Source organism: Salvelinus fontinalis, chromosome 34 (genome assembly GCF_029448725.1).
Source record: "Salvelinus fontinalis isolate EN_2023a chromosome 34, ASM2944872v1, whole genome shotgun sequence".
NCBI lineage: Eukaryota > Metazoa > Chordata > Actinopteri > Salmoniformes > Salmonidae > Salvelinus > Salvelinus fontinalis.
Genome location: NC_074698.1, coordinates 11,023,955 through 11,047,916, shown reverse-complemented (window position 1 = coordinate 11,047,916; position 23,962 = coordinate 11,023,955). Strand labels below are relative to the sequence as shown.

The 23,962-nt window shown below is 42.4% G+C and overlaps 2 protein-coding genes across 2 annotated transcripts in view; one reads left to right on the top strand and one right to left on the bottom strand.

The window, feature by feature from the left end:
• LOC129833080 (interleukin-21 receptor-like) overlaps window positions 1–1,626 on the bottom strand; it is a 33,643-nt gene extending 32,017 nt beyond the window's left edge. Inside the window, exon 1 of the mRNA XM_055897367.1 lies at window positions 1,455–1,626. Within this exon, the coding sequence (XP_055753342.1) occupies window positions 1,455–1,545 (91 nt within the window). The 5' untranslated portion in view covers window positions 1,546–1,626. The remainder of the gene's footprint in view (window positions 1–1,454) is intronic.
• Window positions 1,627–2,452: 826 nt separating this feature from the next.
• On the top strand, window positions 2,453–21,309 carry LOC129833079 (ubiquitin carboxyl-terminal hydrolase 31-like). The gene is made up of 16 exons (XM_055897364.1): window positions 2,453–3,791; window positions 3,970–4,101; window positions 5,290–5,384; window positions 5,488–5,580; window positions 6,942–7,077; window positions 7,821–7,968; window positions 8,131–8,311; window positions 8,491–8,602; window positions 10,642–10,736; window positions 11,638–11,715; window positions 14,031–14,160; window positions 15,918–16,037; window positions 16,339–16,564; window positions 16,694–16,852; window positions 17,053–17,208; window positions 17,402–21,309. The coding sequence occupies exons 1-16, from the start codon at window positions 3,228–3,230 to the stop codon at window positions 18,874–18,876; spliced, it is 3,900 nt and encodes a 1,299-aa protein (XP_055753339.1). The 5' UTR covers window positions 2,453–3,227; the 3' UTR covers window positions 18,877–21,309.
• Window positions 21,310–23,962: the final 2,653 nt, after the last annotated feature.

The following is a 23,962-nucleotide window of genomic DNA, read 5'->3' as shown; positions in this document are numbered from 1 at the left end:
TGCTAGAGAACCAGTTTGGATTTAAGTATAACTTTTGTATGACTTACGCCTTTAGTGAGAGGTCTAATGCTTTAATATTTAATCATTTCTGCCCTCCAAATTCATATTCATTATATAAATAGGCCCTTTTAATTTTGTCTGGCTTGCCATCCCAAATAAAATGGAAATCAATCTTCCAAATCAAGATGTGTTTGCTCATGACCTAAGGCACTTGCACAACACAGAAGTACATGCATGTGATGCATTTATACTCAAATTTTACATGGTTTTGCGCATGTGCCAGGTGATATAAATTTCAACTTCAGTACTGGCGCTCTAAAAAGTTTGGTAAACAATACCCACTGGGCACACACTGCCGGAATCAATGTTGTTTCCCCATAATTTCAATGAAATACATTGAACCAACGTGGAATAGACTTTGAATTGACATCTGTGCCCAGGGGATTATTTTCCTGTGGATGTTTTGTCTTACATTTTGAGCATTTTACTTCATTTCAATCACAGATAACTGGGGCACTTGCTAGCAATAATGGGAGTATTTAGCAGTGTGGGCCTACATGTTTAACAATGGATCTAGGCCTTAAAGTAAGCCTATTGGTGCGCGTGTGTGCACAGGCATGCATTTTGCCGTCAATGATCAAATGAATCAAACCATTCTATAAAACCACACTGTAGGTCATATTAGTTTTGTCTGTAGCTAAATTAATCTTCGCCGCTCAAATCTATGGAGATTTTTCTCATTATGTGCTGTGGGTGTGGGGGTGCTAATTTCCAAGAAATGTAGTCTACACTGCAGTGGAAATAGTTCATTATTTTCTAAATCTTACTTGGTGACTGACTTCCTTTCTCCAAACAGCAGAGGGCAATAGTCACATGGCTGAATCTTATATCATTTTGTATAAAATAGCAGCTTATTTCTTTGCATTAAATGTTGCATTAAATAGTTTGCTCTAACATGTACTGTGTACTACAATACAGAGGCACTGAACACCAGGATAAGATAGAATGAAGGAAATCAATGTAATGATATCATAATACAATGTTTCCCAGTAAAATGCATGGTCTACACACCCTTCTTTTATGTAAGGTCTATGGTTTGCACTCTAGTCTGAGCTACTTGGGAGAGATGTAATTGGAAAGATATCCGAATGATGAGAGGTGCTGCTGGGATGCACAGTATCTAGCCACTGTGTGTGCTGAGGTCAGCTTAAAAGAACAGGAAATTAAGCCATACCCGAGCATATGGGAACTAAATGATCTGGGCATGTGGAGGCAGCATATGGATTAATCTGTACCTCTAGGATCTTTATCTAGGTTACCTACTTTTACCTTACTTCTAAGTTCCACCAACCCAATAGCTATAGCTACAGCAAAATAATAACTAAAGGTCCAAGAAAGATATTGATGAGGAAAGTGACTCATGGGACTATAATTAAAAACACACGTTTACTCACCACATCCTTGCATCTTTAGGTCGGCATCATTTGTAGGTGTCAAACCCGTACTACGTTCAGTGTAAAACAATAAGGGAAATGCATGAACCATTATGCCTACATCATTTAATGTTTGACATTGTGTCTGATGTCTGAAAGTAGGCTATATATTACAAAGCTCGCTGTGACTCTCCCTCCCATCTCAATTTAAGAGAATATAAAGGACAAATTGCATTAGGTTAATTTCGTTCTGTGCTATATGACATAAGACATGCTGATTGGTGGGTAAGGAGTATGAGGCGGGCACAATGAAGACTCAAATTACAATTGGTTTTATGCTGGTGACCTTGACTGCTGATTCCCTCATCAGACTGATTCTCTTTCCTCTAACATCAATCTAAAATATATATTGTTTTACTATGTCTCTGTGTTTTGCGTTTTAGTAGATCATGGAGCTAAATGTTGTATTTTGATAGGCTAATATGTGTATGTGATAGGTTACATAAAATTCAATAAAGCTAAATCCATCACTGTATGATGTAGGCTATATGGTGAGGCCATTCAGCCAAGACGTGGCAGTCACAGATTGATTCCACCATCCTATTTGTTGTGCATTTTGTATGTTGTGGTGCAATAAAATACCAGTAGACCAACTTGATGTCAGACTAGATCTCAGTGGGAACTGAAACATACCACCTCTCAGATTTCATTAACCCCATTATCATAGGGCCCCACCCTGTACTATAGGAGACTCAACCCCCTCATACTTGCAACCCCCCCATCCAAAAAGCAATTATTTATGTCAGTCTTACAATCAATATTTTTTGGACTGTCCATAGATCAGGAAGTATCTCCTTAATTGTCAACTGCATGATTATGGATAGGCCTACATTAAAAAAAAACAAAAAAACATTTACTTTATTATTCATTAGTACACATTTTGAGACTTTGATACAAAACGTTTGATTTATGGAAAAAAGGCACAGTGGAACCCATCTCTCTACCCCAGTTGTATTTTGGCGTTGACTCTGTTACGTCAGCTGTTTCTCTGCTGTCCTGCAGTGTCCGTATTTTTGTAGCTGAAAGTGTGAAAAACTGACTCTGTTGCAATGGAAAATCGGATTTCGGGGAACACTTCAGCTTGGAAAGCATAGGACATTTTACAGTCCCACTCAAATTAGCCAAGGACACGGAATTAAACGTCTCTGCTTGGTAACTACATTTTTATTTTCGGATGGGATGGAAGGACACTTCTGCGCAAGGGACTCATTTATGCAGTGGCTAGCAGCTAATGTGCAAATGCTAACTATAAAAACAATCAGCTAGCTACAAGAAACGATTTGCATGAACGTCAGCGAATAAGCTGACTTGTTTAGCATATACAAATGCATTCCAACAGCTTATTGTAATTTGTGTATTTTACTAAATCGAATCACTTAAAATTGATTAATGGATAGTTTACAAGCTAGCGAGCCAATTTAGCTAACTAGCTAGCTATGGATAGTTGCTGTTCTTGTGTTAGCTGACACGCTAAGGTTAGCTATCCAATTAGATCAACATAACACTTGTCTTTGAAAATGTGTTGACTCGTATTTAATGGTAGTCAATACTATAACGTTACCCCTAGTATGGAAAATATATCCCAGCAAGCTAACGGTAGCTTACTAGCTAGTTGATGGGTTGAGATGTGACTTGACTTCCCAATTAAGATGTAGCACGAGACAGCTGAAAGTTAGTTTGCTTGCTAGCTCAGCTCATTCCTCACAGGAAATATTGTATTTGGACATTTATTGCATGAGGGGGTTCCCAACAAGTCAGGCAATCATGTCTAGTAAAGCCATGACTAAAGAGAAGAAATCTGGTAGCTTCAGCAAGAAACTCTTCAGGCGAGGCTCTGTGCGCTCTGTGGGTAGTTTTATGGGCAGAGTCCTCAGGACCCTGTCAACCTTGTCCCATTTTGGATCAGATGGGCATGCTATTGAAGGTGACAAAGACGATGGGGGTTTCACATTATTCAAAACTGGAGGCAAAAATTCACCAGCTTTGGATGATAGTGACCGTTTCCTCGGAGAGAAGGTCCCTGGAGTGTCTGGTCTCAAAAACCATGGTAACACTTGTTTCATGAATGCCATCCTCCAGTGCCTGAGTAACACTGAACTCTTTGCTGAGTATTTGGCACTGGAACAATACCGGGGAGTCGAGGAAACGGATGAGGAGAAGGAGAAACCGAAGACAAACGGTGTGCATTTGGGGAGGAAGGGCCCTCATGACAGAGGTGAGGTGACAGAGCAGCTGTCTGGACTGGTCCGGGCCCTGTGGACATTTGAATACACCCCACAGCACAGCAGGGAGTTCAAAGTAAGTTGGTACAATGTATCATAAAGCAAACTTCTTTCACATAACTGTATTTGGCCTGCAAAATCAGCCTATACTACACATCTTTGAAATGGTCAAATACATTTAGGCTACATCATACTTCTGAGACTAGGCTATCACCAGAATTTTCAAGCAGTATTGCTTGTGCTGTTTGTTGCAGAATGCCGTCTCAAAGAGCGCTTTGCAGTATAAAGGCAATGCTCAGCATGACGCCCAGGAGTTTCTGCTCTGGCTTCTGGACAGGGTACATGAAGACCTCAACAACCATCCCAATAACAGGCCTTCCATTAAGGTAAACTTTTGTTTGCGCATCATAGAGTTAGGGCCTACTAATGCAACTTCAGGAACGGTGGTAGTGGCTAGGTTAGCACAACGAGACAGTTAGTGATGTGACCTCGAGCTAGCAGTGAATGGAGCTGGACCTGAGGTGAGTCAGCAGTCTGAGTGAAATGAGGTGACAGGAGGTGGCTGGCTAATTGTGATGTCCTTTGAAGACTCATTCAGACATTCCAAACGGAATAACATTTGAGCAAGGGTAAGGGCCTGGCATCCTACAGGGCAGATTTACAGACCTAACCCATTTCTGAACGCAGAGCCCCTTATCAGGCATCAATCTTCCAGAGCACTGGAACAAACAAATTAGGAGAGAGAGCTCACTTCCCTACTTTACGGTGTGCTGACGGATTCATCTCCTGTGGGGAGAATGAACAGGAAGTGATGGTGTTCTGTGTCCCCTTCCTGGATTGCTTCCCATCTGAAACAGTTTGGAACAGTTCGTGCATATATTATGGTGATATTTTCTTTGTTTTGGTCTTAGGCAATGATTTTTCAGCTGTTCGTGCTGACATATCTAGAGGAAAGCCAAAATGTGTAGCCGAAGTCCTTTGTTGGTGATTGGTCAACAGTAGGGATTATTCGATGTAGAGTTTGTCATCACAAATCGTCTTCATCCAAATTTTGTTCACTTAAAGTAAAATTGTGCGACTTAGATCTCCTGCAAAAACGTAAAAATTAATGACAGATTTCTTGAGTGATCTTAGATGAATTCTGACTATGTTGAGGAAGTTTATACTTGCTATGGTGTCTTAAGATGGACAAATGGTACTATTGTCACTTTCTCGTTTTTCAAGCAAAGGTCTTTTATGGGAGTATGCGAGCACATTCGTTCGGATCGCCTTTAGGCGCCAGCCGAACCAAAGCGTGAAGAAGACTTTAGACATGCAGAGTGAGAGACGTGACCTGAATAGACCCCACAGAGCATTGTTGATTAGTCTGCCTTGTCAAACGCTCATAGTTCCTTGAGGATAAGTCAGAGGAACTGCAGCGTCACAGGCAGTTTTGTTTGTATTTTGGTCTCTTATCCTTTCGATGTCTTTCAGACTGGTTTGGATGCTCATTTACCTAGTGAATAGAATACAGCCTCAATATCCTAAATTGTCTAATATGCAGTAAGAGCTCATCCACTCTTTTGTCCTATTAGCCACCAGTGGAAGAGGATGATGGGGGCCTGGAGGGGCCTTCTCTTCCGCTCTCAACCGGTTCATTTGTGCAAGAGCTATTTCAGGCCCAGTACAGGTAGGTCTTATTTGATGCTTACCCCTGAGGAGTTTTATATTCTCCATTCTGTTTATTCCTCATGACGACTTCTGAGACAGTTAGTTCCCTTTCTTACCAACAGGTCGTCGCTCACCTGCCCGCATTGCCAAAAACAGAGCAACACCTTTGATCCTTTCCTTTGCATCTCCCTGCCCATCCTCTTACCTCACACAAGGTGAGTACACACCTCTGCTGTGTTCCATCATTGGGTCTGATGGGAGGAACAAGACTGTTGAAAAGGGTTGAAATGTACATCTTGAGACTACTTGAGACTGTGGTTCATTTCAATTTCCCAGGGATGCGGAAGCAAAGTAAATAAGAAGGAATGTCGTTTGGGGCCAAAATCTCCAAAATGGCATATATCTGCAGACCAAACCAAGCCAGTAATTATGGGACTCTTCTATTTCTAAAGTCAATTTAAGGGCTACATGCCCAGAAAAGACTAAATGGCTAAAGTAAAAAAGGGAAATGGACTTACTTTTAAATCTGACATGAAGATTTAGGCCTATGACTTTTTAGAAATATGTTGGATTCTTCTCTGTCATAGTTTTAAGTATTTTGAGTTTCATTATTTGTGCCCAGCAGTCAAAACCACCTTTATGCTCACTCAGATGAGGATTCATAATGCTCCTAAACGGAGGTACCTGGGACATACATGGCCTTTTTTGTCCTCATGATACAGTGATGCTATTTTTACAATGGCATTGTACTGTCACATCAAGGAGAGAGCGCCTGTTCGATGCAGATCATTTTTTAAGCCACTAAATTCATTGCTGTCCATGCGTTATTAAAGATGAGAAGAATGAGGTGAAATTAGGAGATACGCAGTGACAAATGATGTCCCATTAGTCCTCCAGCTGTCATCTGACTGATGACAGAATAATGGTCCTCCAGCTCAAGGCTCAGTGGCTCACCGCTCTGCCTTCACTACTACTTCTTCCATCTCCTCCCAGAAACACAATCCTGTTACTCAACTTTGGGTTATCAGTTATCACTAGTCTGAAGCATCTAGTTCATTTCTCTGAATAAAAATGTTCTGCTAAGCCTGTTATGCCACTGTTTCTGGCCATAGTTGAGCTGATGTGAAGACAGATCCCGCATAACTGAAGTTCAAATGACAGAGAAACTCAGAAATGGCAACCATCTTAAAAATGAGTGTTCTCCAGAATGTGGGGCATCTCAAACTGAACTCCTGAAAGAGCTGCGTTGCTGTGCCTGCTGGCTGAGTTCTTAGTGTCAGCTTAGAGTAGCACTGATCCACACAGTCACCAGAGGAATCCTGCTCAGTGCTCTCACAGATTACAAATTAGCAGTCTCCAGACAGTGTTGTAGCAGCAGCATTAGAGGAGGTGGAAACGTGTACTCTCCTAGGAGGTTGATTATTGGACATAATTGTGTTTAATTTGGCGAAAGTTGAGTTTGTCCGTTCTGTTATTTCCTGGCCTTTGTCAGTGGTTTTTATCTGGTGTTTTGTAATTCCTTATATGGTGCCAATATTTGATCCCTGTCATTCCCATGTTTCCTCTCTCTTCCCAGGCCTCTGTATGTGACAGTGGTCTACCAGGGGAAGTACTCTCACTGTATGAGGATCGGAGTGGCCGTGCCCCTGAACAGCACCGTGTCCAGACTCCGAGATGCTGTGTCACGTGAGACCAAGATCCCCCTGGACCAGGTGCTGCTCCCTTCCTGCTCTCTTATCCCTAGCAGCCTCAGCTCTGTCTTACTAGGTTACATACACACAGAAGTTAACTTGATTGCTTTATGTTCTGGTGCTACCTAGCTACTAAGGATTTCAAAGGAATGTTATCTGAAAAGAACAGTAAAGGACTACCCTACTTTTTCCTTCAATGATTCATCCCTGGGTACTAGACTGATTGTACCAGCAGGTGTGCCCATTTCAGTATTAATAGCTACTTTACAGTGTTGTCGTAAGTAGTATTAGGCTAGTGCATCATAGCCTCTTTAATCAGGATGAAGGGATCACTGGAACAGCCCATTCTATCCAAGAACAACAGAACTGATGCCTTGGCTTTGATGTGGCTGAAACGTTCATACAGTGCTGTCATTGGATTACATTAAACAGAACACTATTGTGTGTGAAATCCTGGTCTGAATAAGAAATGTTGTCAAGATTGAGGGATAGGAGAAGGACTCCAGGAGAAAGGGAGGGTTTTTTCAGTCATAGTGTGTAGCCTTCCATATTTACCATTGTTCTGTATTTGCAGAAGAGGTAGGCCTATACACTGTAGAGAATGTTGATGTCGTTTATTTATGTTCTGCAATTCATTCACTGAAATGGGCATGGCCTAACTCTAATCTGTTTCACCATCGTATCTGAATAAAAGGTTTCAGTGTTGACTAAATGGCAGCAGCATATTGATTTGTTTTGGCCTTCTCCGCTTGCCTCTGATTCAGTTTGTTTTGACGGAGATGTACTACGATGGTTTCCACCGCTCTTTCTGTGATGACGACGACGATCTCGATATCATTCAGGAGAGCGATTCCATTTTTGCCTTTGAGACGCCTGAGACCTTCAGACTAGAGAACATTCGAACCAAGAGAGGTACCTCTTCACTATTCATCTACTGTTGATATCACATTATTCAATACGTTTTGGGCATTTCTCAATTAATGTTATTTTGGTAGTGTACTTGTCATGCATTTTGTAAAATGTATATTGAAGTATTGACTGAGTATTAATGACCGATTGGGATTTGAAATCCAGGGAGTCTCCTTGCCAACCTGAACCAGAACAACTTAAAGTTTGGGAGTGAGATGAGCAGGACTTCGTCTTTCATGCAAGGAGCTGTGAATCCTGCCACGCCGTCGGCCAATAAGAACACAGGGGCCGACAAGATGGTCCTGCTGATCTGTAACCGAGCCTGCACCGGTCACCAAGGGAGGAGGTACTATAGAGATGTAATATTAATAATAATGACTGCAATGTTGCATTTCTATGGGTACTACAGCCCAGTGTTTTCCACTGTCCTCTGAAACCGTTACACCATGCAGGTCATGTGATATTTGTTATATTAAGGTCGACTTGGAGTCTGTTAACAGGAGAATATCATTCCCGCTATTCCAGGTTTGGTCTTCCATTTGTACTGTACATGGATCGCACTGTGACCTGGGATATCCTGCAGAAGGAGATCCTGGAGAAGATGCATCACCTGCTCAGGCCAGGAGTTTACATTCAGGTGGGTGGAGGGTAGTGAATGGAAACACAACCCCACAGAATGCAGGTCAACAAAAGATATTATGATATGGCAAAAGAGTCTGAATTACAACCTGTGCAGGCTTTCACTAGTAGGCACTGTCGTTTGCTAAATAAATAAAGAACAAAACAATCCATAACAATCCGTCAGTTTAAGCGAGAGATGTTTTTTTTGCATTGGATGCCTCTCAATCCACTGCATCCTCCAGTGTCGCACTTCCGCATCTGTGGTTAAAGGCGGCAGAGCCAGAGCGGTGTTTGTCAGACCATGAGACATCGCAAAAATCGTTCTTCTCACGAAAACGTCTGTAGCATCTGAACAGTTTGACCTAGAAACTATTATGACCACTCTATGCAAAGTTAAGACTCCCACAAACTCCGTTTTGCTCTATGACCCCCACATGTGTCTCACTGCGCCCGGCCCGCCACAGGAGTCTCTAATGCGCGATAAGACAAGGATATCCCTACCGGCCAAACCCTCCCTAACCCGGACGACGCTAGGCCAATTGTGCGTAGTTCTAGCATAGTTTGGAGCTGTGCTTTGGGTCATTGTCCTGTTGTAGGAGGAAATTGGCTCCAATTAAGTGCCGTCCACAGGGTATGGCATGGCGTTGCAAAATGGAGTGATAGCCTTCCTTCTTCAAGATCCCTTTTACCCTGTACAAATCTCCCACTTTACCATCACCAAATCACCCCCAGACCATCACGTTACCTCCACCATGCTTGACAGATGGCGCCAAGCACTCCTCCAGCATCTTTTCTGCGTGTCACAAATGTTCTTTGTGATCCGAACACCTCAAACGTAGATTTGTCTGTCCATAACACTTTTTTCCTATCTTAGCTAACATAACGTACCATTGGAACACAGGAGTGATGGTTGCTGATAATGGGCCTATGTAGATATTCCATAAAAAAAATATGCCGTTTCCAGCTACAATAGTCATTTACAACATTAACAATGTCTACACAGTATTTCTGATCAATTTGATGTTATTGTAATGGACCAAAAATGTGGTTTTCTTTCAAAAACAAAGACATTTCTAAGTGACCCCAAACTTTTGAACGGTAGTGTATATTTCCTGTTTTTTTTTTAAGTCCTAGATTTAGAACAGACACTTCAAAACCTTGTTTCTTCTGATTTTATTTTTGACTGCCCTTTTTGCCATTCTTGAATGTGTTATTCAATGTATTTCTATGGCTTTAGTAGTAAAGGCCAAAATCAATATTTTATCAAATATATTTTTTGTACCTAAGGATCCTAAAATTCAAAATCAAGTAGCTAAATGATCCATAGTATGACCATCTTAAAACAATTCCATATCAAATCAAATTTTATTTGTCACATACACATGGTTTGCAGATGTTAATGCGAGTGTAGCGAAATGCTTGTGCTTCTAGTTCCGACAATGCAGTAATAACCAACAAGTAATCTAACCTAACAATTCCACAACTACTAACTTATACACACAAGTGTAAAGGGATAAAGAATATGTACATAAAGATATATGAATGAGTGATGGTACAGAACGTCATAGGCAAGATGCAGTAGATGGTATAGAGTACAGTATATACATATGAGATGAGTAATGTAGGGTATGTAAACATAAAGTGGCTAGTGATACATGTATTACATAAAGATGTCAAGATGCAGTAGATGATATAGAGTACAGTATATACATATGAGATGAGTAATGTAGGGTATGTAAACATTATATGAAGTGGCATTGTTTCAAGTGGCTAGTGATACATTTTTACATACATTTCCATCAATTCCCATTATTAAAGTGGCTGGAGTTGAGTCAGTATGTTGGCTTAGCACCCCCTATCCTTCAATGTCTTAGACTCTAAATAAATTAACAGTTGATTCCCATTTAATGGCATGTTCAACGTTTAAGTTGCCTCATTGGATAGAATGCTGTTGGTCTGGTTTGAAAAGCACGGCCGTGGCAACATGTCTATACGTAGCAGTCAGGTGGTGGGAAAAGGGATAGTGAGTAACTAAAGTCCTGGTATTATCTGCAGGTGGGGCCCTTCAGCCTACGAGTGGTTGGTGTGGTTGGCATCACGTACCTCCTGCCCCAAGAGGAGCAGCCTCTCTGTCACCCAACAGTGGAAAGGTCAGTCTCCTTGTTATTCCTGGTCCTCAGTAGCTCAGTTGGTGGAGCATGGCGCTTGCAACTCCAGGATAGTGTGTTCGATTCCCGGGACCACCAATACAGATGTGATATCTTCATTTGACCACTTTCTATATTATGTGGATTTTAATTAATGAACATTTTTGTAGGGGTTGATACATTTTTCATTGAACCTCGAATGCAATAAGTTTGCATTTCCTGTTGTGCATGAAAATTCTCTGCGACAACAGAGTGATCAAAATGAGAAAGCACATCTGTATGTAAAAAAATGTGTGCACGCATGACGTTAAGTCGATTTGGATAAAAATGTCTGCTAAATGGCATATTTTATATTATCATTCAACTGTAGCGCTCAACCAGGGTCATGTTCAGTAGGGCACATAGCAAAATGTTTCTCACCAGAAAAATATAATTTGTGTTCAGGTAGTATCTCCCCTTTTTTCAAAATGTTTTCTTCCTACTGAAACACCACCTCCTCTCACCAATTCACAATGTTGTTTACAGTTCACTGCCTCCTTGTAATCCTCTAATCACACTTGAATGCCAGATCAGATGCTCTGATGTCACCAGAACAGTTAAATGGCGTGCCTTTACATGTTTTGGTATCTGCTTCTTCACACACTGCTTCACACTCTGATTCAATTGAATAGAATGGAAGTTTGTTGAATAGAATGGGAGTTTGTCACACAGTACACACACTAAAAAGCTGGATAGATATGTGTACAGCAGGCAAAAAGACAGCCACACTGGTAATGTAAATCCAATTCACTTAGATTTCTAGTGTTTTGAAGATAAGAGGAACACAGCTTGTTGTTTGATATGTGTTTTAAGTTGTGAAACTGGCTTATTCTCGTTTTTCCTCAACATAATCTTTCCTCGGCAGAGCGTACAAGTCCTGTGGCCAGGGGGGACCGCCGCACGTCAAGATAGTGGTGGAGTGGGACAAAGAGACCAAGGATTAGTGAGTGAACGCTGCATAACAATATTGCTGGTGCTCTGCATCTCTTTGATAAACGCCATGTTTCTGTCCGTTTGTGGTGAGATTTATCCTGCAGGGAAATACAGGACCATAAATTATCCCCATAAAGCCACTAGGGATGGGGACGGTTATTAGAATATCCAAACGGATGTTAGTTTTCGATTACGTGCGAGGGTATTCATTTAAAAAAAAAAAAATTGTGTACATGCATAGATAGATAATTACATTTTAGACAGCCTTTTCATTAAAATAGGCATAGCCTATCTATCTGTGACATTGCTACATACAAGCATAGACCATGACATTAGACATTTTAATAAAACAACATTTTTTAATGAGTTTTTATGAGTGTTCTCCATTTAAAAAAAAAAAAAAAAAAAAAAGGTATACCGGAGCCTACAAACTTTTCACGAGTGTAGCTTGTTATTGTCGGTCAATCAAAGCCGCACTACCATCAAAGGCTTCATGTGTACCAAGTGAAGTTGGAGATTTCTAATCAATGCAAAATGGAATTACAATTTAAGGAAATTAAGTTAGCTAATTGTAAGTAGGCTACAATGATCAACCAACAGGTAGGCTGTTGTTTAATTTGAATGGAGTTGTTGTAGACAAGGACTTGGGGGGCACTGCTGGCATATTTAGTCTCGCTAGCTGGCTAACTAAATTAGCTGGGTCATTTCTACAAAGCGGTACATTTTGGACCTCATAACTTTTGGGGGAAAAATATATGTAAATTGTTGGTCCCATGTTTAATGAGCTCAAATGAAAGATCCCAGAAATGTTCTATATGCACAAAAAGCTTATTTCTCTCAAATGTTGTGCACAGTGTGATCATTACACAGGTGCACCTTGTGCAGGGGAAAATAAAAGACCACTCTAAACTTTGCAGTTTTGTCACACAAGACAACGCCACAGATGTCTCAAGTTTTGAGGGAGTGTGCAATTTGCATACTGACTGCAGGAATGTCCCCCAGAGCTGTTGCCAGAGAGTTAAATGTTAATTTCTACGCTATAAGCCGCATCCATCGTTGTTTTAGAGAATTTGGCAGTATGACCAACTGTCCTCACAACCATAGACCACGTGTAACCATGCCACCCCGGGACCTTCACATACGGCTTTTTCACCTGCTGGATCATCTGAGACCAGCCACCTGGACAGCTGATGAAACTAAGGAATATTTGTCTTTAGTAAAGCCCTTTTGTCGGGGACAAACTCATTCTGATTGGCTGGGCCTGGCTCCCAAGTGGGTGGGTCTATGCCCTCCTAGGTCCACCCTTGGCTGTGCCCCTGCCCAGTCATGTGAAATTATAGATTAGGGCCTAATGAATTTATTTAAATTGACTGATTTCCTTATATGAACTATAATGTTGTAAAATCTTTGAAATTGTTGCATGTTGCGTTTTTCTTTAAAATGTATGCTTTTTGACTATCCGGATTTTCAAATAGGGAAATAATTTCAAATGCCCGTCACTTAAAGCTACCAAATATTCAATAAAATAGATTGTTTGTTTAAAGACAGGGGCGAGAGAGTATAGCAGACGAGGCACTTTGATGTTTGTTTTTGCTTTTTTAATGCAAAAGTCTGCATGCTCAGTTCGGCGGGCGCCTTCCCGAACTCGGCTTGGCAAACCGAACGAGTGTGCTTGCATACTCTCTTAAAATAACTTGGCTTGATAAATATGAAAAAAACGGCAATAGTACTGTTTGTCCATTTTGAGACGCCGTAGCTAGTATAAACTTCCACAAAATAGTCAGAATGAATCGAAGATAACTCAAGAAATCTGTCATTAATTTTGACCTTTTTGCAGAGGAGTTCATAGTCGCGCAATTTTACATTTAACTAAGATGTCTAGTGCGGTATTTATTTCTGAATAAAAAAAAATGTGCATGAAAACAAGCCGTCTCTCGTTGAATGACAAAGGCTCTATTGAAGAATCCCTACTGCTGACCAATCACCGGCGAAGGGGTGTAGACTTCGCCTACCGACTTCGGCTCAGTTCGGCTAATGTGCCCGAACAGCCGAAAAAACCCTTACCGAACTCCAAAACGAACAGAAACGTCACATAATGCCATCATAATATATGCACAAACTCTTAGGAACTGTGTCGGCTGGGAAGCATGCGGGTGCCTTTAGACATTTGGAGACAGGATAACATAAAGGAATGAAATCCTTAAGTATTAGACTACCTAAGCAATACCCACTTATTGGGAACTGTCAGATTTAGTATTGCTTGTTAGGATAGGAGGCAGTGTGTTGAGTGATTGATTGGCTGACTGTGATTCCCCTTCCATGCAGTCTGTTTGGGCTCACTGAGGAAGAGTACATCCCTGATGCTGAGAGTGTATATCTGCACAGAGAGCAACACCATCAGCCCCAGGCCTGCACCCTCGCTCAGTGCCTCCAGCTCTACACCAAAGAGGAGCAGGTAACACTGGAGCGCACACACATTGTGTTGGTACCACAAGGCCACACACACATTGTGTTGGTATCACAAGACCACACACACACACATTGTGTTGGTATCACAAGGCCACACACACACACACACACACACACACAAGCATTGTTGGTACCACAAGGCCACACACGCATTGTGTTGGTATCACAAGACCACACACGTACACACACACACACACACACACACACACATTGTGCTGCTACCACAAGACCACACACGTACACACACACACATTGTGCTGGTACCACAAGACCACACACACACACACACACACACACACACACACACACACACAGCAGAGGGAGCACCCCCCTATCCACATCGACGGGTCAGTAGTGGAGAAGGTGGAAAGTTTTAAGTTCCTCGGTGTACACATCACGGACAAACTGAATTGGTCCACCCACACAGACACCGTTGTGAAGAAGGCGCAACAGCGCCTCTTCAACCTCAGGAGGCTGAAGAAATTCGGCTTGTCACCAAAAGCACTCACAAACTTCTACAGATGCACAATCGAGAGCATCCTGTCGGGCTGTATCACCGCCTGGTACGGCAACTGCTCCGCCCACAACCGTAAGGCTCTCCAGAGGGTAGTGAGGTCTGCAGAACGCATCACCGGGGGCAAACTACCTGTCCTCCAGGACACCTACACCACCCGAAGTCACAGGAAGGCCATAAAGATCATCAAGGACAACAACCACCCAAGCCACTGCCTGTTCACCCCGCTATCATCCAGAAGGCGAGGTCAGTACAGGTGCATCAAAGCAGGGACCGAGAGACTGAAAAACGGCTTCTATCTCAAGGCCATCAGACTGTTAAACAGCCACCACTAACATTTAGCGGCCGCTGCCAACATACTGATTCAACTCCAGCCACTTTAAAAATGGGAATTCATGGAAATTATGTAAAAATGTACCACTAGCCACTTTAAACAATGCCACTTAATATAATGTTTACATACCCTACATTACCCATCTCATATGTATATACTGTACTCTATATCATCTACTGCATCTTGCCATCTTTATGTAATACATGTACCACTAGCCACTTTAAACTATGCCACTTTATGTTTGCATACCCTACAGTACTCATCTCATATGTATATACCGTATATAAAATTTGATTTGACACACACACACACACACACACACACACACACACACACACACACATTGTGCTGAAACCACAAGGCCACATGCACACACATTGTGTTGGTATCACAAGGCCACACACAATGTCTGTCGATGCTGTTGTATGTATTTAAACAAGAAAAGTGACTTGGAAAAAGGAACATTCTCTTCTTACCAGAGGGTTTGTTTATTATTCCACAGCTGAATATCCAATAGCCTTTCATTTGGTTGAAATGCTGAGGGTGCTGGATATTCTGCCCCTAATGCTAGGTTTGAAATACAGCATTTTTATAATGGCTTCTCTGTCTGGAAGGACACCAGATAGACTCTGAATATACACTGTGGTTAGCAGAGGCTGGAGGTGGTCAGTTTAAGAACTGGCACTGGTCACAGAAATGAGGGTGCTGTGAAAACATGGAGTAGAGTAGTCCGGAACTCCCTCTGTGAGTGAGACTGATTTAAAAGCACTGAGGTGGGGAGCTTTTCCTTGATGTGTGTGTGTGTGTGTGTGTGTGTGTGTGTGTGTGTGTGTGTGTGTGTGTGTGTGTGTGTGTGTGTGTGTGTGCGCGCATGGGTGGGCTGTCTCTGTTCCAGCTGGCCCCGGATGATGCCTGGCGCTGCCCCCACTGCAAGCAGCTGCAGCAAGGCCACATCAAGCTCAGCCTGTGGACCCTGCCTGATGTGCTCATACTGCACCTCAAGAGGTTCAGACAGGTACTGCAGCAACAACACAGCATTCAGCACCCCCTCCAGTTCCCCCACTGAGAATTGTGTCCAATCATTCCTGTTTTGTTTTAGTAACGGTAGTTTCTCATTCTTTGGGCGGCCCGACTGGTTCCTATTCTTGGTTTTCCTTCAGTCAGTGTTGCTTGTTCTGTCTTGTCCATGTTCAGTCACTGTCTAAGAGGCGGGTGTAGCGCCAGTTCAGTTGACTGGATACTGTGTTTACTGCTGTGTCCTGTAGGAGGCTACAGTTCAGTTGACTGGATACTGTGTTTACTGCTGTGTCCTGTAGGAGGCTGACAGGAGGGTGAAGATGCAGAACATGGTGCGGTTCCCCCTGCTCGGCATGGACATGGCTCCTCACATGGTGAAGAGGTCCCAGAGCAGCTGGAGCCTGCCCTCTCACTGGTCACCATGGAGACGACCCTACGGCCTGGGGCGTAACCCTGACGACTACCTGTACGACCTGTACGCCGTCTGCAATCACCACGGAAACATGCATGGAGGCCACTACACAGGTAAGACCGGTGGTTTAGCAGTAAGGAGGTAGTAGTCACCGACTGGAGGTAGATGGATAGGAAAATAACACTACATTCTGACAGTTTCTTCACCATCAACCTAAATCTCTTGTTCTTCGAACCTCCCAGCTTACTGTAAGAACTCTGTTGACGGCCAGTGGTACTGCTTTGACGACAGTGAGGTCCAGCCCGTCGCTGATGATGATGTGTGTCAGCAGACGGCCTACATCTTGTTCTACCAGAGGAGGAACACGATCCCCTCCTGGTCCGCCAACAGCTCCGTAGCAGGTCAGTGGTGACTTCTTGGAGTGTGGGATTTTCCTGACACTAATGTTTCGTTAAGATGGTGTATTACGTGGTTCTACAGGAGAAATGCCATTAAGTGACATTAAAACTGTCACTTAACACTCTTAGTTGGACAGTAGCATCAACATCTTGGTTATCTTTGAGAGACCTGAGGGGTTGATTGTCGCGTCTATCTGTGCCAGGCTCCACCAGCTCATCTCTGTGTGACCACTGGGTGAACCGTCTCCAAGGCAGCAGGCCGGCCAGCCTGGCTTCCGGGGCCTCCTCCAGACGCACCTCTCTGGCCTCCCTGGGCGAGTCGGTGGAGTTCACCACAGGGGACCGCAGCGAAGATGACGGTGAGATACACTGAGTTTCTCTGTCTTCTTTCTCCATCTTCAGCTCTTTTGCCCTCCTCTCTCTCTCCTTAAGCTAATTATTTCTAACCTTACAGGATCTGTTACTATGCCCAGTTGAGAAAAAGGGGCATTAAATTATCCTTTCATTGAGTCTAGTGCATTAGTGTAAACTCATTTATTTGTATCTATTTAGGTGGATTTTCGACCCGTCCCTTTGTTCGGAGCATCCAGCGTCAGAGCTTGTCTTCCAGGTCATCCATTGCCAGTCCTCTGGCCTTCAGTGATAACAGCATGAAGCCCTCCTGGTCCCTGTCTGCCAAGCTCCATATGAGGTCTAACTCCCCCTCACGCTTCTCCCTGGACTCACGTTCCTCTCCCCCTTTGGAGAGGATAGGAGAGAGGGGAGAGGCCTGTGATGACAAGGTATCCACGTCTTGCTTCGGTAGCTACAGCCGGCACGAGCGCTACCCTGGTGGCAGGGCCCCCTTGGCCATGATGGAGGGGAACGGCACCGACCAGGACCATGGCAGGAGGATCCTAGACGAAGTCTACTGCAGGGCCCCCACGCCGGCCGATAAGAAGAGCTCCAAGAGTGACCTGACGGACAACAACAACCAGATAACAGCCCTGGACCAAAATGCACAAGCCCCCCTGTCGAAAGAGCAGAAACGCAAGAGCAGCACCGCCGGATCTGCCCCGAAGTTAGAGAGCGCTGCGTCCAAAAAGAGTTCCATCAAGTCTGAGCCAGAGAAAAACTCCAAGAAGCGCCAGTGTTCGTCCTCTACCCCCAAATCCTCTACATCCCAAATGTCTTCCAGCCCTGTGGTGAAGGGCCCCAAGGTGACCAACTCTAAAGACAAGACCACCAGCAGTGGCACCGCTACGCCCACCAGGACCCCGTCCAAAAAGAAAGAGTCTTTGTCTTCCAAAGGTCCTGACTCGGCAGCTGGAACCCCCCAGCGCAAGCAACGCATCTCCACGCCGCTGTCCTCCGCTTCCCCCTCCCCCACTGTAAAGAAGAGTGCCTCTGGCCTTGAGAAGACAATCTCTGGTCGGAAGAAGCTGCTGGAGAGGAGCTGCAGTCGGGACTCGGGGTTGGTAAGCCCTCTGGTTGATAGACCACGCTGGGGCAGCAACGCTGCAGCCAGGACCCCCACCAAGACTGCTGCGGAGGGGGTCCGTCCAGAGAGGAGTTTTTTGCGGAGTTCCATCAGCAGCTCCTCTGTCACCAGCCTGCGCTCCCCCAGCGTTTCCTACAGGGACCCTAGGCACAGCAGCAAGTCAGAGGACAAGGGCCTGTCGTTCTTCAAGAACGCCCTGCGCCAGAGAGAGTCCCGCCGGTCGGCCGATCTGGGTAAAACCAGCATCCTGGCCAAGAAGGCCTCTGAGAGGACAGCCAAGCTGAGCGTTCAGGAGGGGGATGGGTCGGCCAATGCCTCAGAGCATCATGTGAACGAGGTTGTCACTGAGGTAAAGGAGTCCTCCAAGCCTTCCACCCCAGTCAGACGCTCTCTGTTACCTGTTATAGGCAAATCCAAGTCTTCCACTTCTGAATCCAGTCTTAATTCTCCCCCCAATGGGAAAAAGCCTCTTGAGAAGCAGGCGTCCTCCAGAAAGCTTTCTGCCAGCATGCAATCTTCTGCACGCCCAACACAGAAGCCTCAATGACATCATATATCGATAGCATTCTCATTGTTTTATGTACGCAGCAATTTTTTTTCCATGTGCCTAAGATATAAATATATATAGATTGAGAGAGTATATAATATATATATGTACTTGTATTTTTCTTTTCATAAGCAAGATGTAAATGATCAAAAGCGCCTTTCTATCCTGTCATGGAACCAAATCATTGCCTTTGGCAAAGTATGTTATTAGTCTACTACTGTACGCAAAACTGAATAGGAATGTTTTAAGATAGCACTTTGTAAATACAGTATGGAATATTTTTCTCCAGAACAACGCTATACAGTAAACAAAAAGTCTATTACTGTCAATTTTTTATGTATTACTTTTACTTGGTTTAAAACGGTCACGTGAAACTAAAGTAGCGGGTCTAGGACTTGACATTTTAAGGCTGTAAGTGTACACTAGTCTTAAGTTTATGGAGTAGTCTAAAATATTACTACTTTTCTACACCTGGTGCTGTTCAAAGGGCAATACTGGCACTGTTTGAAATATTTAAAATGCTGAGGTTCTGAAATATAAAAAAACTATCTATGTCAGGGGTCGGCAACAGGCGTCCTGTGGCGCGAAACCGGACAGGAAGTGATTTTTTTGGGGGGGGTTGTGGGACTACCCAAGGTTTTTAGTATAAACAAATATATGTATATATTTTGGGAATTCAGTTTTTGGTCAAAAAAAAGTGTTTAGTTTAGGAAGTATTTTCTTGACAAAAAAACAAAAAGAGACTTGATCGTGTCTCAATGTAGTCAAGATATGAAATGATTGTTCTCAAATACAATCTGTTTTTTGGGCTTAGTTGTGGTCATTTTGCAGTGTACAAATTATTCTAATTATGTCCCCCCCACCATCAGCAGCTGAAGCTAGTTGCCTACCCCTGATCTATGTGTTACCAGTCCTGTTAGCACCTCTCACCCTGTGGTACCTCATGAGAGATTAACATTTCTGCCATGTATGGAATAGCAACCAGAGGCTGCTGTATAGTACTGATAAAATCCATAACCGCTCATTTAAGTTGAACATTTGTGCATATTTGCCTTTGTCCGTTCTTCGGATTAAGTCAATTCAATCTAAATAACGCACACTGCACTGAACGTTTTGCTATTCTTTGCTGTTTACTTGAAGCATACCTACATAACTGTACACCTGTCAGGACCTGCAAGGGATGTTCTCCTTAGTTGAATGATAGTTTGAAGAGTCATTTAAGTCAGATCTGGTGCCAGCCCCATATCTGCAAAGCTTTTCTAGCTGTAGCTTTGACCTGTTACTGAACTCTCCCTGTGTCTTGCTGTAACCCATTTGGTAATCTACCATGCCCAAGCCTTTCAGTGCAATAGTTCTCAACTGTGCATGCAATCGTTCTCAAGACTGTTCATCAGCCTTACCTTATGTGATAACTTTAATTATGATTCAAAATACCAGGGTAAACATTTTTGCTGGTCTGGTTGTAACATATTGAAATCTTCAGATACCCTTCTACTGAAATGGCATTTAACATATTTTGGCATATTTCATATTTTGCTTGCTGACAATGTAAGAGACCCAGTTTCTCCAGGGTCTTGAGATTTGATATTGCTAATCTACTGCACCAAGTTTAATATTAAACCCCACTGCAGACATTTTGCTGCCTTTAGCTACAGTCTGTCTGAAAGTGAAACCCCCACTGTTACATATGAACTATTAACATATTAATGATTCTGTAAGGGTTCAGCAACAGTTTGACAACCTGTTACTTGTTATTGTTGCCCATGGCTACGCTGTCATTAAGTGAGCTGCTGCTACAAACACTGTTGAAATGGTGGGCTTTTGAACGAATAGCAGCGCTAGTTCACTGAATTACTTTGCCTTGACCTGATGGGTATACTACAAAGCAGAATCAATGAGTTAGCCAGTTAACTTTGATAAGCATCCAGAAATAACTATTGATTTTATGGTTAATTAAATCAACTAGAGCGTACCCATTTCAAACGTAACTTTTTATTTTGTAGAAAGATAGTGGAATATTTCTGCAAGTTAGCTGGCTAACTCCATGATCCTGCGTTGTAGTTTACCCTTCTGAAGGCTTGTGTTGACTTCCAGATTTAATGTCTTGGCCTAATCTCTAGTTTATCATGATCTTGAGTCTCACTGATGACCCGGGTTCCAAACCTGTTTGGTTACATTCCCCTGTTGCCATGTTACGAATACATTTAACCACATCTCTCACATCTTTCACAAAATGGCCATAAAAAATATTCTCAATGTTTAGGTGATGAAAAGCTTTATTTTATGGCCCATCCTCATCTTTGAATATATATTTTATTAGTGAAATCAGCTTTCACAGTGAAATCAGCTTTCACAGAGAAATCAGCTTTCACAGAGAAATCAGCTTTCACAGAGAAATCAGCTTTCACAGAGAAATCAGCTTTCACAGAGAAATCAGCTTTCACAGAGAAATCAGCTTTCACAGAGAAATCAGCTTTCACAGAGAAATCAGCTTTCACAGAGAAATCAGCTTTCACAGAGAAATCAGCTTTCACAGAGAAATCAGCTGCCTGCAACAATATTATCCTTTTCGGCTTTCAAGTAGATGGTTGTGCCACTGTGTTGTCAATCGATGGAAACAACCATTTCAACACTGTGGAAAGCAGCATTGCATGATAACTCTAACGCATGCATGTCCTTAACTATGCAATAGATTGTTGCTATGTGAACCAGAGAGTAAATGTACAATATATCCTATCTTCCAAATGCCAGCAATGGAGAGCATGGTTAGTGACTTCCATTGCTTTAATTGCACATGTATGTTTTAGGGTTTTCATTACACTTTTTATTTAATTTAATTTTTTACATGTGAGAATGTTACCACATTGCGAAATGGATGTAACCCAAAATCTTTAAGATGCTGAACATTTTGTATTTGTCTTGTTTTCTAACTTAAGTTTACACTAAATGGATTTAGTCTTATGATTGTTTTAAGGGATTGTCTCTACCTTTTTTTTTTTTTTACATTCATGTTCATTGTGTCAATATATGTTGTTTTTCACTATGCTGGAGTACGTGTTCAAAGGGTGCTCTCTTTTTAAAGAGCAGGTTATCAGTCTTCTCCTTGCCCTCTTGTTCACCAGCAAGGACTTCATTATTAACACTACAGAAACTACAGACTGACTCCATCTTTAGCTGAGTCATCTCATGTGTTGCCTGTGCTCTCTGCTCTCATTTCACTTTTCAATGAACTGGTTGACTGTTAGATTTAGGTATGAAAGGCATGTCAGTTAATGGATGAATGTCATTATTAAGCAATGGGAGTGTTTTCCATTTTTTTAAAGAACACTTTTGGTCTTGTTGTAGTTGCCATAAAGACACCTGTTGTGGCATAGACTACTAGAGTAAATATGTGTCTAGGGCAGGGCTCTCCAACCCTGTTCCTGGATAGCTAACCTCCATGTAGGTTTCTGCTTCAACCCCAGTTGCAACCCGATTCAGCTTATCAACCAGCTAATTATTAGAATCAGGTGTGCTAGATGAGGGTTGGAGGGAAAACCTACAGGATGGTAGCTCTCCAGGAACAGGGTTGGAGAGCCCTGGTCTAGGACATCTGACATAGTGGTAGCTAATTAGATGGTATAAAGACCACGTCATTAATCAGTCATATGGAATTTGATTAATTCTTCTCTCCTTGATTGACACACTGGACTTTAGATACTGATTACCTAATAGTACCAGGCAGCAGCCCACGTTTCTACAATACTACAATAACGCTATCTTACTGGTTATCTGTACAGTAGGAGTCTTCTGGAAGTAGTTCAAAACGAGTCCAGGGAAATATTTGATGATGAAATAAGTTTGGGAAAGTGCATGAGACTGCATCAAACCTTTTATGTTAATTTATTTGTATGTTTTGTTTATGACGTATATGCACTTTTAATATGCATTTTTTTTTCTCATCTTTTTTATTTTATAAAGAATGCATTTCTTTGAGAGACATTACGTTGGTTTACCAATGCAAGAACAACATGTAAAATGTAATAAAAAAAATATGTAAAGCAATATGTTGTATTGTACATGGTCGCTTTTAATACAAATCTTTTACATATCGCCAGTATTATGAAATAATGTTGTCCACTGACCCACTAGAGGGAGCTTGTCTCCTGTGAATGTTTTTGCTTTGCACAGTAAAGCCAGTTGATTTGACATCAGTTGTCCAACTGAGTATCCTAAAACGAGTCAAATTTATTTGATATAATTCTACTGACTGTCATGTAATTAGCCTACTACTTAATTGTGGGAATATTTACATAATTGTTTTTTTTTCTCATTGTGAGGGTATAACTGGGTCATTCCTCCACCCCTGACCACACCTTACAGTGCATTAGGACAAATCAAATGCATGTACTGCATTTAATTTGAAAGTGCGATTCCATTAAGTCAGAAAACCCTGAGCCTTTAGCAGGGTGCTGACTGCTAAATATTTACAGTACTGCAAACATCAGGCAAGGAGTTACATTTCCAACCAGATCGGCAGGATTGTCCACACTCCTGCAGCAATCCAGAGCCTATGCATTTTGCTACTTAGAACCCAACAGTCAACATTGCCAGCATGAACAGCATTTGATGTTTTTTTATTTTTTTTATACATATCTCCCATCCTTCCCCCTTCCATTAAAGATTATGTTGGTGGTGGTGGTGTATGGATGTGGTGAGTGTGAGAGATCACAAGTCAATGCCTCATGCTCTTACAGATACAAGATGGTGCTATGTTCCAAGTCTGGAGCAGCTATTTCTGAAGCTTATTATCGCAATCAGCGAATAGGGAAGTGTCAGGGCTTGTAAATGTGTTTTTATCTGTGTTTTTTGCATGTCTTCTCAATTTGCACATTGCAGAAAATGGTACCGCTTTCATCTCATCACACATTAACACGTGTGTTTTAGCAGAACAATAACATGTTTATTGAGTCTTGGGAGGATGTTTTCTAACAGATATGCTCTCCTCAGAGAATGTTTGGCATCTTAGTTCTCTCACTTTTTTTTACTGAAATAGATTTCAGAAGTTCATAATTTGATGACTTCATCTCTTCTGTTCATTGTTACA

Coding starts and splice junctions, on each gene's coding strand:
- LOC129833079 (XM_055897364.1), top strand. CDS start 3,228: ATGAGGGGGTTCCCAACAAGTCAGGCAATCATGTCTAGTAAAGCCATG. Junction 5,385..5,487: donor CTATTTCAGGCCCAGTACAG/GTAGGTCTTATT, acceptor TCTTACCAACAG/GTCGTCGCTCACCTGCCCGC. Junction 17,209..17,401: donor GGACCGCAGCGAAGATGACG/GTGAGATACACT, acceptor GTATCTATTTAG/GTGGATTTTCGACCCGTCCC.